The sequence below is a fragment of the Neovison vison genome, chromosome 3 (genome assembly GCF_020171115.1).
Source record: "Neovison vison isolate M4711 chromosome 3, ASM_NN_V1, whole genome shotgun sequence".
Classification (NCBI taxonomy): domain Eukaryota; kingdom Metazoa; phylum Chordata; class Mammalia; order Carnivora; family Mustelidae; genus Neogale; species Neogale vison.
Window position 1 is genome coordinate 18,540,290 of NC_058093.1, and position 13,574 is coordinate 18,553,863.

A 13,574-nucleotide genomic window follows, 5' to 3' on the forward strand; every position below is an offset into this window, starting at 1 on the left:
CTGATCTGCTAGTTGACAAGGAGGTAAATATTGCTAGAAGTTGACACAAAGAGCACGTAGCTTCTAATAGGGAGGACACAGCAGAGAAGGTAGAGGCACTGAGTGTAAAGTGTGGAGTCATTTAGTGTGAGGTCAGTAATCCCAAAGCCTGGAGTCATCCCTGAACTTCTATCGCATTGCAGAAATGGATGCTCAAAGAGGTTGTAAAGTGGGTAGTGTATTTTTAGACATACTTTAAGCAAAAGTTAAGTCTCTAAATGTGGAAGCTTCAGTTGTCTAGAATAACCCCTTATGTAAAGCATCTCATTTCCTTATATGAAATGACTGGACTTACTACCCTCCCCTCATTCCAGCACAGTGCTGGTTGTCCTCCACTTAAAATGTCCAATTTGCTATCCTTTTGTAAGTCAGCTCATTATTACAGAATAATAACACTTGTTCTTTCTTTTAAGATTTATTTATTTATTTTAGAGAGAGAGGGAGAGAGAGAGTACACAAGTGGGGGCAGGGGCAGAGGGAGAGGGAGAATCCTCAAGCAGACTCCCCCCTGAGCATGGAGCCCAACATGGGGCTAGATCCCAGGGCCCTGCCTTCATGACCTGAGCTGAAATCAAGAGCTGGTCACTCAAACCAATTGAGCCACCCAGGCGCCCCATAATGCTTGTTCTAATACTGCAAAGCGATCTCATCCTTGCTCCTGCAAAGAAATTTCTAGGCTAATGACTTTGGCTATGAGAATTAAGTTACTCATCTAGTTATGGAGCATCTGTATGACCAAGCACCAGGAGACTGGCCTGTGGACTCTGGGTCAGCACTTTTCCCCTGGATCCTGGAGTTTCTCTTCAGTCAACCTTAGGTTGCCCTGTTGCCCAGTTCACTTGTTTGCTCGGGAGATGTGGCAGCGGGTATTTACAATTTTCAAAAATTTCCTGGCCCCTGCAGCACCTACTGTTCCTTGTAGCTTAAGTTTTATTAGGGTGAGGACACAATCGCTCGGGACCCCTTCCAAACCCACTGCAACCGGCCTTACACCTGCTTTCCTGTTCAGAGACTGGGACGTCTCAGTGCCAAGGTAGTAAGTTTGGTCACTGCCGCCACAGGTTTTTGTGTGTGTGTGTGAAAATTTAAGGAAGAGTTTTTTGTCAGATTCATTTGATGAGGGAACTCAAGTTACTCACCATTGTATCAGTTTCCAAATCCAAAGCGTGAGAAGAAAGCTTGAGGAGTGTGGTGTCCCCGGGAAGTGAAAGAGGTGTTTACCACTTCTCCTGGGGAATCGCCCTGCAAGGGATGCTGGGATAATAACACCAGTTAGGTTCTCGACCTTTCTCCTTACTTCGATGTTCTTGCCTGGAGGTTGTGCGTGGAAGAGAAGATTTTAGTGAGTGTTCTTCTCTGGGTCTGAGAGCTTCCCCTAAGGCTTTCAACTGCCTCTTTTCCTGTTTGAGGCTGCTTATTTTTGCATCTACCTTCCTGCCCTCCATGGGGCTACTGAGGAAGTTCTCCACCTCTGGTCAGCCTTCTCTTCCTCACTTTGTTCCCAACCATCTCCTGCACGCAGACTCCCTCCTCCCCTCACCTCACCTATGCCCCCCAGGCCTTGGCCCTTCTTCCCTCCTCCACAGACGGCTTCCAGTTATCCTTTCTAAACATGCTCCTATTGAACACTGTCCCAGAACAAACTTGCCCCGTCTCTCACCAAATAAACTGCTTTCAATAAGCCTCTCCTAACCCCTGAAACAAACAACATCCCATAATCCACCTCATTCTAAAATATTGCTTTCATAACCTGCAATCATTTGCTCCCCTCCCCTCAAAGAAATGAACTGTCTTCAGAGTTCCATCTTATTTGGGCATTGAGCTACCTCAGTGAAACCATAAAACACACATACACACACATGACTGACAACCTCCCCAACCAAGAAAAATGACCCAATATAATCCCGTCTTCCCTTTCTCTTTCTGAGAATGAAAACTCTCATGGGGTATATAAGGACCGATTTGCTTCTCTTTGAGGATTTTCTTCTTCCCGACAAAATAAGCTACGGAGAAATACAGGAAGGCATTCCAAGGCCAAACACATTCTACTGTTTATTACACATATTACATTCTTAAATAAAAATGCGTCACATAACATTTTTTGCATAGATATCTTACAATATACCAATTTAAAAAAGAATTATGAAACAGACCAGTAACAAAAATAAATTTTTTCTTCATTAATAATTTTGTAACATTAACATACCACCATCATATAATACAAATAATAGTTTTAAATCTTAAGACTTTTGTACAGCAAAAAAACTTGACAAAGTAATATATTTATATATATATATAAAAAGCTTAAAAAAAATAAAATGTCAAAAAAAGGCATAACCGAGGGCTATAAGACTGGGTACTTCTGTGATATATTATAAATACCAGAGAAGGCCTGAGAGAATGTGACCGGGGGGAGGTGGGGGAGGGGAGGGGGCTGGGAGGAGGTCTCTCCGAACACACTTGTTAGACACATCTGGCAAAAAGAAAATGTATAGTGCAAAAACAAATTTCTTCAAGCCACTGTTAAGAGGATAACAGAGGCTGGAAAGCAAAGTCGTGGAGGCTAGGGAGTTGTGTGGTGGGAATGGGGACAGGGTGATGAGAGAGAAGGGTTTTGGTGGGGGGGGGCGGAGATTTATGGAAAGGAAGGGGAGGCTGCAAAAACATTAAACATTTATTTTTGCCTCTGTGTTAGCAAGGAGATCTTGGCCATAATAGGTGTATTTTTCCTCCCTGGAATGAAGCAGAAGTGAAAGATAAGGAAATTAAACCAAGTCTGGGTTTAGATAGGAAATGCATGCTGGAAAAGAAAAATAAAACAAAAGGGTTGAGAACCAGCCAATGAGCCCCAAAGCCTTTCAGGACCTAGATTTGCAGAAATCATTCCGCCTCCAGTCCAAAGGCCTAGGATTCAAATGTCCCCACTCCCCCCCTCCGCCCCTCCCCTCCACGTGGAACTCCCAGTGTGGTTTCAGTATACTGGCATTATAAGCATCCATCCCCCCCCAAAGATATTAGGCACTGGTGGCTACTCCTCTTAAACGTCAGTAGCCTGTTTTCCTTCTGCGAAGGTACAATAGGTACATCTGCCCACGTCTCTAGGCGTGTGCACACATACCACCCTCATTATTCTGACGTGGGGTCCATTTTATGGCAGTACACAGAAGCTGGAGTCAAAGCGATTTACGATTCCAAAGCTTACAGTGGAAAAAAATTGTATAAACAGTCCCCAACAAAGAACGTATCACCCTTCCCTCACGACCGCTGAGAGGGAGCCCTGTTTGAAAAGAGTATCTGGTTTGGGATATGAGTCAGTGACGGCCTAGGATTTCGCTCTGCCATTTTGGATACCTGTTTCCCGAGGACTTACAAACGCAAATGCAAAACACCTGAAGAATACAGTACTCTAGCGGAAGGGCGCGCAGAAGAAAGTGAATTGCAGCTTTAATTTCCCCCCTTGTCCGGGAGCTATGAGGAACCAGCAGAGGGGACTGAAGAGTGTTAAAAACAAGAGAAAACCCTGAAGCCTCAGGCCATGAGTCACGGGATCTCACACTGACAAGCAGTTTTCGTTTCCTTGGACACATTTTTGTTGTTCCATCTCAAGTATTCCCAAAGATCCTCACTGAGGAAAGTAGGCCATCAAAGAGGCATTGATGTACCCTCAGGCCAGCCCCTCTGGTTTCCAAACTGAGATATCACCATGTTTACCGAAATGCAACCCAGACTCAGAATTTGAACTCCCTCCTCCTGCCCCTACCCCACGCTTGGCAGGTGGCCACTTCCGGAAGAGGCCAGGGAAAGCTTCCACAAGTACATTTCAAACAGGTTCTACTTAGCGAATTTTCACTTTGGCAAAGACCCGGGTGCAAAATTATGGCCAGAAATGCCGGCCCTCGTAAGATCTTTTTTTAAAAAGGAAAGAAACAATGAACCTGATTTTTGCAGTTAACTACGTTGCACCTCTCCGACTTTCCCTACCTTCTTCCTTCTCCTAAAACCAACTCATGCAAAAGAGAAGACAAAAGCACTTTGCACCGAATTTTACATTTTACAAAGCGACTTCCACGGAGGAAATCATTTTGAACCAATGAAACTGATCACTAGATGTTGCCATCCTTGCCAGTGGAGTTCGTTTCCTTTGACTTCTTTTGACTTTCTGATGACTTTGCCATTGAATTCAGGCATGAGGGCTACGGGGCCTGAATGTTCTGAATGCACTCAGTGAGCTGCCCTGAAAGTCCCATTATTTCCCCCTTTGATGCAAATGCACATGGCTGATCTGGAAGCTTATCCCCAACTACAGTCCTTAAAAAATCTTCTCTGGCTTCTAGATTCAAAGAAGATTTTTTAAAAAATAGGAATCAGTTCTGCTAATCGTGCGTGAGGTTGGCTATCTTTTTACCCTGTTATAATCAGGCGACCTAAGATGTAAAAAGGGCACAAGGGGCATAGGAGGGGAGGAGAAGGGGGACTTGAAGGGCTTTGCAAGGGGAAGCACGTAGAGAGAAGGAAATGGTCAGCATGAAGTTCATTTTGGGGTTTCCTATATTTTTGTAAAATGCAGCTTTGTCACGGAATCTGAACATTTCTTTTTCTGGACACAGTACTCGTCACCACCAGGCTTTAATCTGGGCCAATTAACCATTAGTGGGGCAGGAGGCCAGTAGCTAGGAGAAGCATTATAATTTCATGTTTCCACGTCTTTGACTTACAGCCATGTGGCAGGAGAAAGAAGCACAACTTGAAATAAAGAAAATTGTCAATGGCTTAGAAACATGCTTTCTCTATACAGCAAACTCTGAACCCTGGATCAAATGTGCTTGAGAACCACCACACGAAACACCACGCCAGGTTTTTCCTTCCAAATTTGGGATCCCCAGGAAAGTCAAGAGGTAACGATTTGAATGAGAAAGCAACGGTTTAGTGTGTTTTAAACGTCCAGTAAAGCACTGTTTTAAATAACCTGTCCTCCTGGGAGCCAAGTATCATCCGACGGTTATTTCTTGGAGAGCCTTTTCACTCTCGCAGGCTCTTGCCAACCACCTCTGCCATTTCAGAGATGATGGACATTTTATCGCAAATCCACTTCCAAAATGATTGGTGCTACCCTCGCTTTTATGGATAAGTAATCGTTCACAGGTGTCAATCAGGCTAGAGAAAAACAGTTTCAAAGCCATAAACTTAGCACCCACCAAATTTCAGGCCAATTCTCACAGTCCACAAGTGACTCTGAAGCAAGCAAGCCCCACCATCATGGTTCAGCACACCCCGCTCTGAGAAAGGTCAGGAGCACAGTACAAAGGACCTCACTGATACAAAAGAGAGAGGAATCACTGAACATTTCAGACACTGATGAGGACCAAAGGGCCTTTGTTCTGCCACATTCAAATGAGAACTTTTCAAGACCACAGATGACAACAGGGAGCAAACAAGCAATGATTACTCTTTTGCATTCTTTTTGTTTTTTTTTTTTAAACTTTCTTTTTAATAAGCCTTGCATTGGTCAGTTCAAAAATTAAATTCAGTATTATAAACCCTTAATAATAGCATTTCGAGAGGCAAGAGCAGCTCCAGCTGGGGAGAGAACGTTTGTAAATCGTGGCAGCCACGGCTAATGCCATCACTGGTACGTGCGCGCATTCATGCCGGAGGCTGCTACAGAAAGGGAAATCAACGAACCAACAAAATCTGGGGTGTCTAAAGTTTCATCTAGTGCACTGACTGGAGGTGCTACAGTTTAATACAGCTGAGGTTTAAGGTCCCTCACACATCCTCCATCCAGAAAGGATGTACCACACATTCAAATATAATCCCATGATACGCCCTGATGGACTGGCCACAAAACGCACTCAAACGCAGTAGAGAACTACGAGATTGTCAGCAAGCAGTGCTCCAGAAAATGTTTCTAAGTCATGTCTAGTTTTAAATCTTTGGAATAAAACTGATTTTTTTTTTTTTTAAATACCCTCCAACTAACATATACAGAATTGCCTCCAGCAAATGGGCAGATTAATATGTATGTGTGTTTTAGGGTGGTTTTTCTTTTTGTTTTGTTGTTGTTGTAGCTGTTGTTGATTTTTGTTCTTGTTGTTGTTGTTGTTGCTGTTGTTGTTGCTGTTGTTTTGTTTTTTGGTCTACATTGCAAAAGGGGAAAAGAGAAAGAAAACTTTAAGGGCCGGACCTCAGAATGCCCAGGTGTCCCATCGGTAGCTACCGTATTTGTGATCAGGAGGCTCCTTTACCCTTTGATGGGCACTTGTCAACATTTCAGGGAAATCAAAGGTTGCAGAGAGCTGAGAAACCAAATGCCAAGGATCTTGAAGGTTGCTGTCATACATGTATTTGTGTTTCTTATATTATTATTTCCTTTTAAAGACTTCAGTTTTGCATCCCAAATAGGTATGGGGTGGCATTTTAACAGTCAATGAGTCAAACAGTCAAAGGAGGGCAGAAGGGGAGCCAGCTGGTAGGAAGGAGCAGCAACCATGTGCGGACCAAATGCCATTTTTGTTTTTTAGACGTGTCTTGAAGGGATGGTCCCAGAATATACAAAATATACAATCTGTCCTAATAACCACCCCGCTTGCTTGCATAGGCCATTTAATGGTCCTAAAGGCAGTCTTTGGAGTTGAGGCCAGTGCCAGCTAGCTAAGAATGCGGGTAGAGAAGACACCGATATTGGATGTGTGTGGGATGGAAAGTGAGGAATGTGAACCCCCTTGGAGTCAGCTTGCAGAGTAAATGGGAGGCCTCTGTTGATCCTGGGTGCTCTAGGTCACAGGTCATGATGGGTCTAGCCAAAAAGAATTAGAAACGTGTCTCTCCTTTCAGACCACGAGAGAAACTTCTCAACCCTTTCCTTAAATGTCCACCCTTCATTCCCACAATGGCATTTTGAATTGTGTGTTTTAACAAGTGGGGGCGTATGAGCTCAGTGGGTATGAGAGAGGAAGATAGGATGATGTTTTCTGAAGCCACTAGACTCGGGAGGCATCCTCCATTTTCCCCACTCCTGGAAAGAGTGATATTTTTGGCTTTTTGTCAGGTCATAACCCAGAGTTAGGTTAAATATGCAGCTGCCCTTTGAGACTAGCGACATCTATGCTGAAACTGGTTATAGGGTAGCAATGACTCACAGCCCGGGGTTGATCACTATGCGCTGAGGTCATGATGCCTCAAGGGGGATGAGAGAACTGTGATGTCCCATCTGATTGGCTGCTTCGAGAGCTGGACATCCAGGTGCCGAGAGAGTCCTGGAGAGGTTTAGTCCATGGAGAAAAGATAAAACATTTAAGCTTCCAAATAAGCTTTTCAAGTTTTCGTTAGCAAAAACAGAGAGATTAAAAAGAAAAAATCTAGCACTGGCAATAAGGTGAGGCTCAAGGGATATACTGTGATTTATCATCAAGGACTTTATTCTCTTGGCCACTTTGCAGTCATGCTAGAAGTTTCCAGAATCCCTAGTGCATATGGTGTGCAAGAGTCAAAAAGTAAGAAAAGAAAACTCCTCCCTTGAGAGTGAAGTCTAGAGAAATGCAGGCCAGAAAGGTGTAAGGTGTTATTCCAGAGTCTGCCGCCGCTAAGGCCGTTGGTATCGACTCGAAAGATCTCAATAGTACTAAGAAGAACCAAAACCGATCAACAGTTCTGTGAGGAAGTCGGACGCACGGAATAGTAGGACTTTTCACACACAAAGGACAAATAAACCAAGAGTTAATTTTGGCTACCAAACTGCAATTTGGTTTTCTAGGTCATTTTCCCCCAACTATTTAAAAAGAAACATTAGTGCTACACATATGCAACTTTACGACGTTGTATTCTCCTATCAAGTTGCACTGAGAAGCAAGTTAAATAAGCCCCTCTTACTGCCGTCCACCTGCAGAGACGTCACATCCATTTTCTTTGATTTCCATTGGCAACAGCGGGAAATAATTCCAATAGTGCTGAAGTAAGCAGCCAGTCTGCCTTGCTGAGTTCACCTGGTTTCCTCCTTCTTCGTCTTCTACCATCTGGCAAGGGCAAGGCATAAAGAATAGACGTATATATTTTAAATATAGCTGAGTGCATGACAGTGCTTGTGTGTGGGTCTATGTGAGTGCGTGTGTGTGTGTGTCTGTGTGTGTGTCTGTGTGTGTGTGTGTGTGTGTGTGTGTGTGTGTACACAGAGGTTTATGAGTGAGAACTTTCTTCTGCGAGGCAATGGATCCCCGCCTGAAGTCCAGCCCCCGGCCTCACGGCATTTCCTTCAGACAACGGCCGACGCCATGGCAACTCTGGCCTTTAGGGGTTTTAGATATGTCTCTTCATATGGAGGGCAAGATGGTCAGACCTGGAAAAACACCTAGGAAATATAAACAACAACAAGGATATAAGAGGTGTCCAGGCAACAAACTCAACTTCCAGAACCCCTTAGAAAATGATTAACCCTACCTCAAAGAAAGGCAGTACATATGTACTGAGAAACTAGGCACTGTTTGGGAAAGGTGAGCTCAAGGTCAGACTTCGTGGATTCAAGCCCCAGCTCTTCCAATCCTTGTGTGACCCTGAGCATATTGACCTCTCTGGGCCTTCATTCCTCCTCAGTAAAATGGGGATAATCACAGCACTCACCTCATAGACTGGTTCTGAGGATTAAATGAGATGATCTACATAATGTGTTTAGAATATTGCCTGTCACATGGTAAAAGTCAGTGAATGTTAACTATTATCATAGTCGTCATTACTAAAGAAGAACCTAATATTTGGGACGTGCTTCAGGAACACAGGACATGCCCGTATACCAGAAGAATGGTAGAAAATGATTAAATTGTTTCATCCAATGGTGTCTTCAGGTCTCTTTTATGCCAAGTCAAGAAAAAGAATGGAGAAGTGAGCTCACCTTTATTGAGAATAAGATAACATGCAAGCATGCGCTAGGCATTTCCCCAACATGACCTAGTACCATTCTTGGCAACCTTCCATGCTGACTGTTCACCCTTCACACTTGTGTGTACGCGTGGTAATGAAGCTGAGGCGAGGGTCACGTAGCTTGCTTGTGGAAGATTTGGGATTAAAGCCCAAGCAGATAAGCAAGCCCCTCTTTCGAATGCCCACCCTTTCATACACCCAGTTTTCTTGGTCCCTGAAGGCCAACACTGAGTGCCTTCCTCAGCCTCAGAGCAAAGGTAGTGGTCATCTTCACTCCTCCCCCTTTCCTTTGGCACCAGAAACTTGATCTTCTCTTGGGTAGCTGTGCTTCTGTGCTCCCAGTTGTATGGGGCTGACCCTCCTCCTAAGGCTAAAGCTATGGCCATGGTGGTCATTAAGTGACAGTCACGTGAACCATCAAGTTTCATGAGAGCCAGTCCGGGAACACTTGCTGAAACTATTCAAAAAGAGAAGCTCTTTTCCCACTGGGGCTACTGTGCTATTAAGACTGAAGGGTAAAGCTGCTGGTGTCCATATGGCCATGTGGGAAAGAGCCTGCTTGAGAATGAAGTCAACAGAGAAAAATGGGCAGGAAGATAGAAAGAGAGAGAAGGAGGCTTGATGACAACTTCTGAGACCCTAGATCCAGCCAAACCTAAAGACCAATCTAATTTTGGTCTCGTTAGTCAGTTGAGCTAATAAATACCCTTCAAAGCTAACACCAGCCTGAGTCAAGTTTCTGCATCTGTATAATTAATGGAGTGGGCATTTCCACATCCCCACAGCCTACAGTCTAAGGCTCTGGCTAGAATCACAGTAAAATCAGCACACGAGACAGCAATCATTCCTAGCTCTGAGTGTGTGCTCTCCCTCTGGATTCTTCTCTTGAAACTGGCCAACTATTACCTGTGAAGATATTCCCAGACTCTCCCAAGGCCCAAGACATGCTCACAGTCCAGTTTCTCGTTAGGATGTTAGCCAGCTGCCCTGTTCATGTTAGGAGATTTCCTGTCCCATGCAGGATTTCCCCATGTTTGTTCTCTTAAAACAAACAAAAAACCCACCCTATCTTGTGACCCCTACATTCTCCACCCACTCTGTGTTGATTTTTTAAATAGGCACATGTACAGGATAGAACCCCAAGGAAATGAAGTAAAACAGAACCAAGGCAAAATGAGAAACACATAAGAATGGGAAGGTACAGTAGAAAATAATGTAATCTAATAACATTAAATAATTATAATTCTAATTATTACCCACTTATTTCAGGCCCTAATTTAATATAAGCAAGATATTTGGATAATCCCTTAGAATGCCATCAAAGGGGGATTTAATTTATCATAAAACAGTGACAAATATTCTTTAAAAATAAGTGCTTGATGTCACTAGTATACAGAAGAGCAATACAGCCTTTAGGGAATTCAGCCATTAACTCCCCTGACCTCTCCTGTCCTGAAGGCACATCAGTATTGCCCACTGCCTGTTCTCTTTCTTCCCTCCCTCCCTCTCTGCCTCCTTTCTGCCCTCCCTCCTTCCTTCCTTCATCCAAACAGCCCAGAGAAAGATGATCTAAGTTGGGAAGATCTTTTTGTAGGCATTTCCTTTTTAAAGTTAACATCCTTAACAAGAACTCTATAAAGATGCCATTCTTATCTCTTCTACCAGCTGAGATAGTCATTAAAAAGAGGCAGAGCCAAAATCTGAACTTAAGCACTGTGACCCCAGAGCCCATGTTCTAGCCACATGTACTCTTTAGACTGAGAAGGGAGACTGAGCTGTCAATTTCAGGAGATTATAGCAAGCAGAATGATGGGTTTCCCCCCAACTTAATGTCTACACCTAATCCCCGGAAACTGTACATATGTTAGGTTACATGGCAAAGGAGAATTAGGGCTGTGGATGAAATTAATTTGCTAATCAGGAGATTATTCCTGATTATCTGGGTTGGGTCAATGTCATTTAGAATATCTTTAAAAACGGAAGAGGGAATTCAAAGAGAACACAGAGAGCAGCATAGGAGGACTCAACAGTTTGGATGATGGAGGGATGGGGTGAGCAGGCAAGAGATACAGGCCACCTCCAGAAGCTGGAAAAGATGAGGAAATGGTTTTTCCCTAGAGCTTCTAGAAAAAAGAACACATCCCTGCCAATAACTTAACTGTAGTCCAGAGTGACCTTCTAACCTATAGGTTACCTATAAGAAGGTACCTATAAGATAAATCATTTGTAAAGTTAAATAAAGATGATACTAAATTTGTGGTGATTTTTAACGGCAGCAACTAGAAAATGAATCCAGAAGTCAGTATGGTTGGGCCTGAGCTGTGAGCACCTATGAGAAAGTAACAAAGCGGGCACCAGGAATCCTGCCTGTCTGAGGGAGGAAGAGAGGGATCGCAGATGGTAGTGGGGAAGGACAGCCTTTGGCCTGGGGTCCAAACCTCTTTCCTTTCCTTTCTGTGTCCTGGAAACCTAAGGGAAATAGCATTCTTGATACAGAATTTCATCTGCAGACACCTTTCAGTGATCTATGCATTCCAGCCTTCTATTCTGCCTTTCCCAATTGCCCACCGTGTGCTGGGCATCTAGCAATATATGTACAAGCATCTACATTTACGCTTTGAGATCTTGCAGGAAAAAAGAAAGGTTAACAACAACAACAACAAGTATTTAACATGGTATGAAATCTAATCGCATTCCTCCTGAATTGAACCAGCATTGTTATTTCTTCAAATTCTCATACATATATGGTGCTTGGAATTTTGACTAGGTCCCTCACCATGGGGGTTTTATTTAAATTCAATATACCAGCAAGATACTTAGTCATGATTAATTTATACTTATTAATTTACACATACTGAGCTCCACATAGGAATAGTAAAGGTAACAGATAAACTCACATCTAGAAATGTGGAATCAAATGATTCTAAGGGTAATACACCCTCAGGGAGTATTTATGACTATGTAGTAGTCAGATGATCTTAAATAAGAAGGTCCTTAATGACTGAAATTTGTTCATTACAGAGAACTAGGCAAACCACTATTGTCCTTTCCTTTGACTTTTGAAAAAGGCACAATTAAGTCACATGGGCATTAAGCCAACAGCAACCCTCCAGGGCACCAAAGGGGCTAGATATAGGTTGGTTTGTCACCACCTATAAGTGGGTTGACTCAAAGATCAAAATGTGTCCTCTCAACAGCCCAAGATCTTGAAGGTACTACCCTGATAAGCAATCTCCCTAAATGGCAACTTCGCTGAGTTGGCAGAACAATGGCCCGTGTATCACCACCAGTAGAAACAGCCCTGTGGACCACCACCAACAACCCCATGCTGTATGGGCTGGGAAACAAGCCTCATCCTTCCAGTAGCTGGTCAGACCATGGGCTATATGGTTCAATCTGATGGCGAGGAAGTGGCAGAGTCTCACTGTTTTCTCCCCCAACCCAAACCTGAAGCAAGAGATCACAAAGCCCAATGTGTTCAGAGGCCGGGCCACAAAGTAAATGAGTACAGTGATCAAGGACTATCAGAGTCTGTCTTTTTTTTTTTTTTTAATTTTTATTTATTTATTTTTTAACTAACATATATCGTATTATTAGCCCCAGGGGTACAGGTCTGTGAACTGCCAGGTTTACACTTCACAGCACTCACCATAGCACATACCTTCAGATACGAAGAAATATTCCTCTTCTGTAAGAGGACACAACTGGGCAAGCGTGATGATACATGGCAATGGATGGTCTGGCTTCATATTGGGGAGACCACAGGGAGTGGTGGGAACAGTGAAAAATTACTGATCACATGGCCATCACAAAGGGAGAGTGATTACTATTTAGCTTCAGAAAATTATGACCACATGGGAATGGAAGCCCAGTATTACCAGATCTGATTTTTCCAGACAAAGCCAGAGATACAGACATTTTTGTGGCATCTAGTAATTTTAAATATAAGTAAAGCAAACAAACAAAGAAAAACTCTTTTATTTTCTTTTTCAGTCTACACCATAGGCAAAATAAAAGTATAAATTGACTTGGTACATGCTTTAAAGATAGTAAGTCCCATTCCCAGCTTAGCCTCTAGAGTGGTCTGATTTCTCAAATGATAAGAAGAGGGAGGTTTCTTGGGCTTATACACACTGTATCACCGACAGGATTTAGAGTCCTGCTAAGGGTTACAGATGCCCTCTTTTCTGAAAGTAAAAGTCCTCTAAGGAATGCCAGCTCCCAGTCATGCCAGGCTTTCCTTTCATCTGCTTTGGGACCACTCCAATTCCCCACGCCACCTCCCGGACCTGCTCTATTCTTTTTTTAATTTATTTATTTGACAGAGAGAAACACACAGAGAGAGGGAACATAAGCAGGGGGAGTGGGTAAGGGAGAAGCAGTCCTCCTACCAAGCATGGAGCCTGATGCAGGGCTCGATCCCAGGACCCCGGGATCATGACCCGAGCCAAAGACAGATGCTTAACAATTGAGCCACCCAGGGGCCCTTGACCTGCTCTATTCTTAGCACAGTCACTGCAGTTGAAACGTAAGGTGCTGCTGGTCGTGAGACACTAAGGAAGATCCAACCCCTTTTTCTGACAGTGTTGAAAATGCACTTACTCTTGGCCAAAGCCCACAGGACT

At 43.5% G+C, this 13,574-nt stretch overlaps 1 protein-coding gene across 2 annotated transcripts in view; it reads right to left on the minus strand.

The window, feature by feature from the left end:
* Positions 1 to 7,429: 7,429 nt before the first annotated feature.
* The window catches only part of KLF7 (Kruppel like factor 7), an 85,327-nt gene continuing 79,182 nt past the window's right edge, over positions 7,430 to 13,574 (minus strand). For both annotated transcript variants that reach the window (XM_044241427.1, XM_044241426.1), the window contains exon 4: positions 7,430 to 8,383. In XM_044241427.1, the coding sequence (XP_044097362.1) occupies positions 8,332 to 8,383 (52 nt within the window). In that variant the 3' untranslated portion in view covers positions 7,430 to 8,331. The remainder of the gene's footprint in view (positions 8,384 to 13,574) is intronic.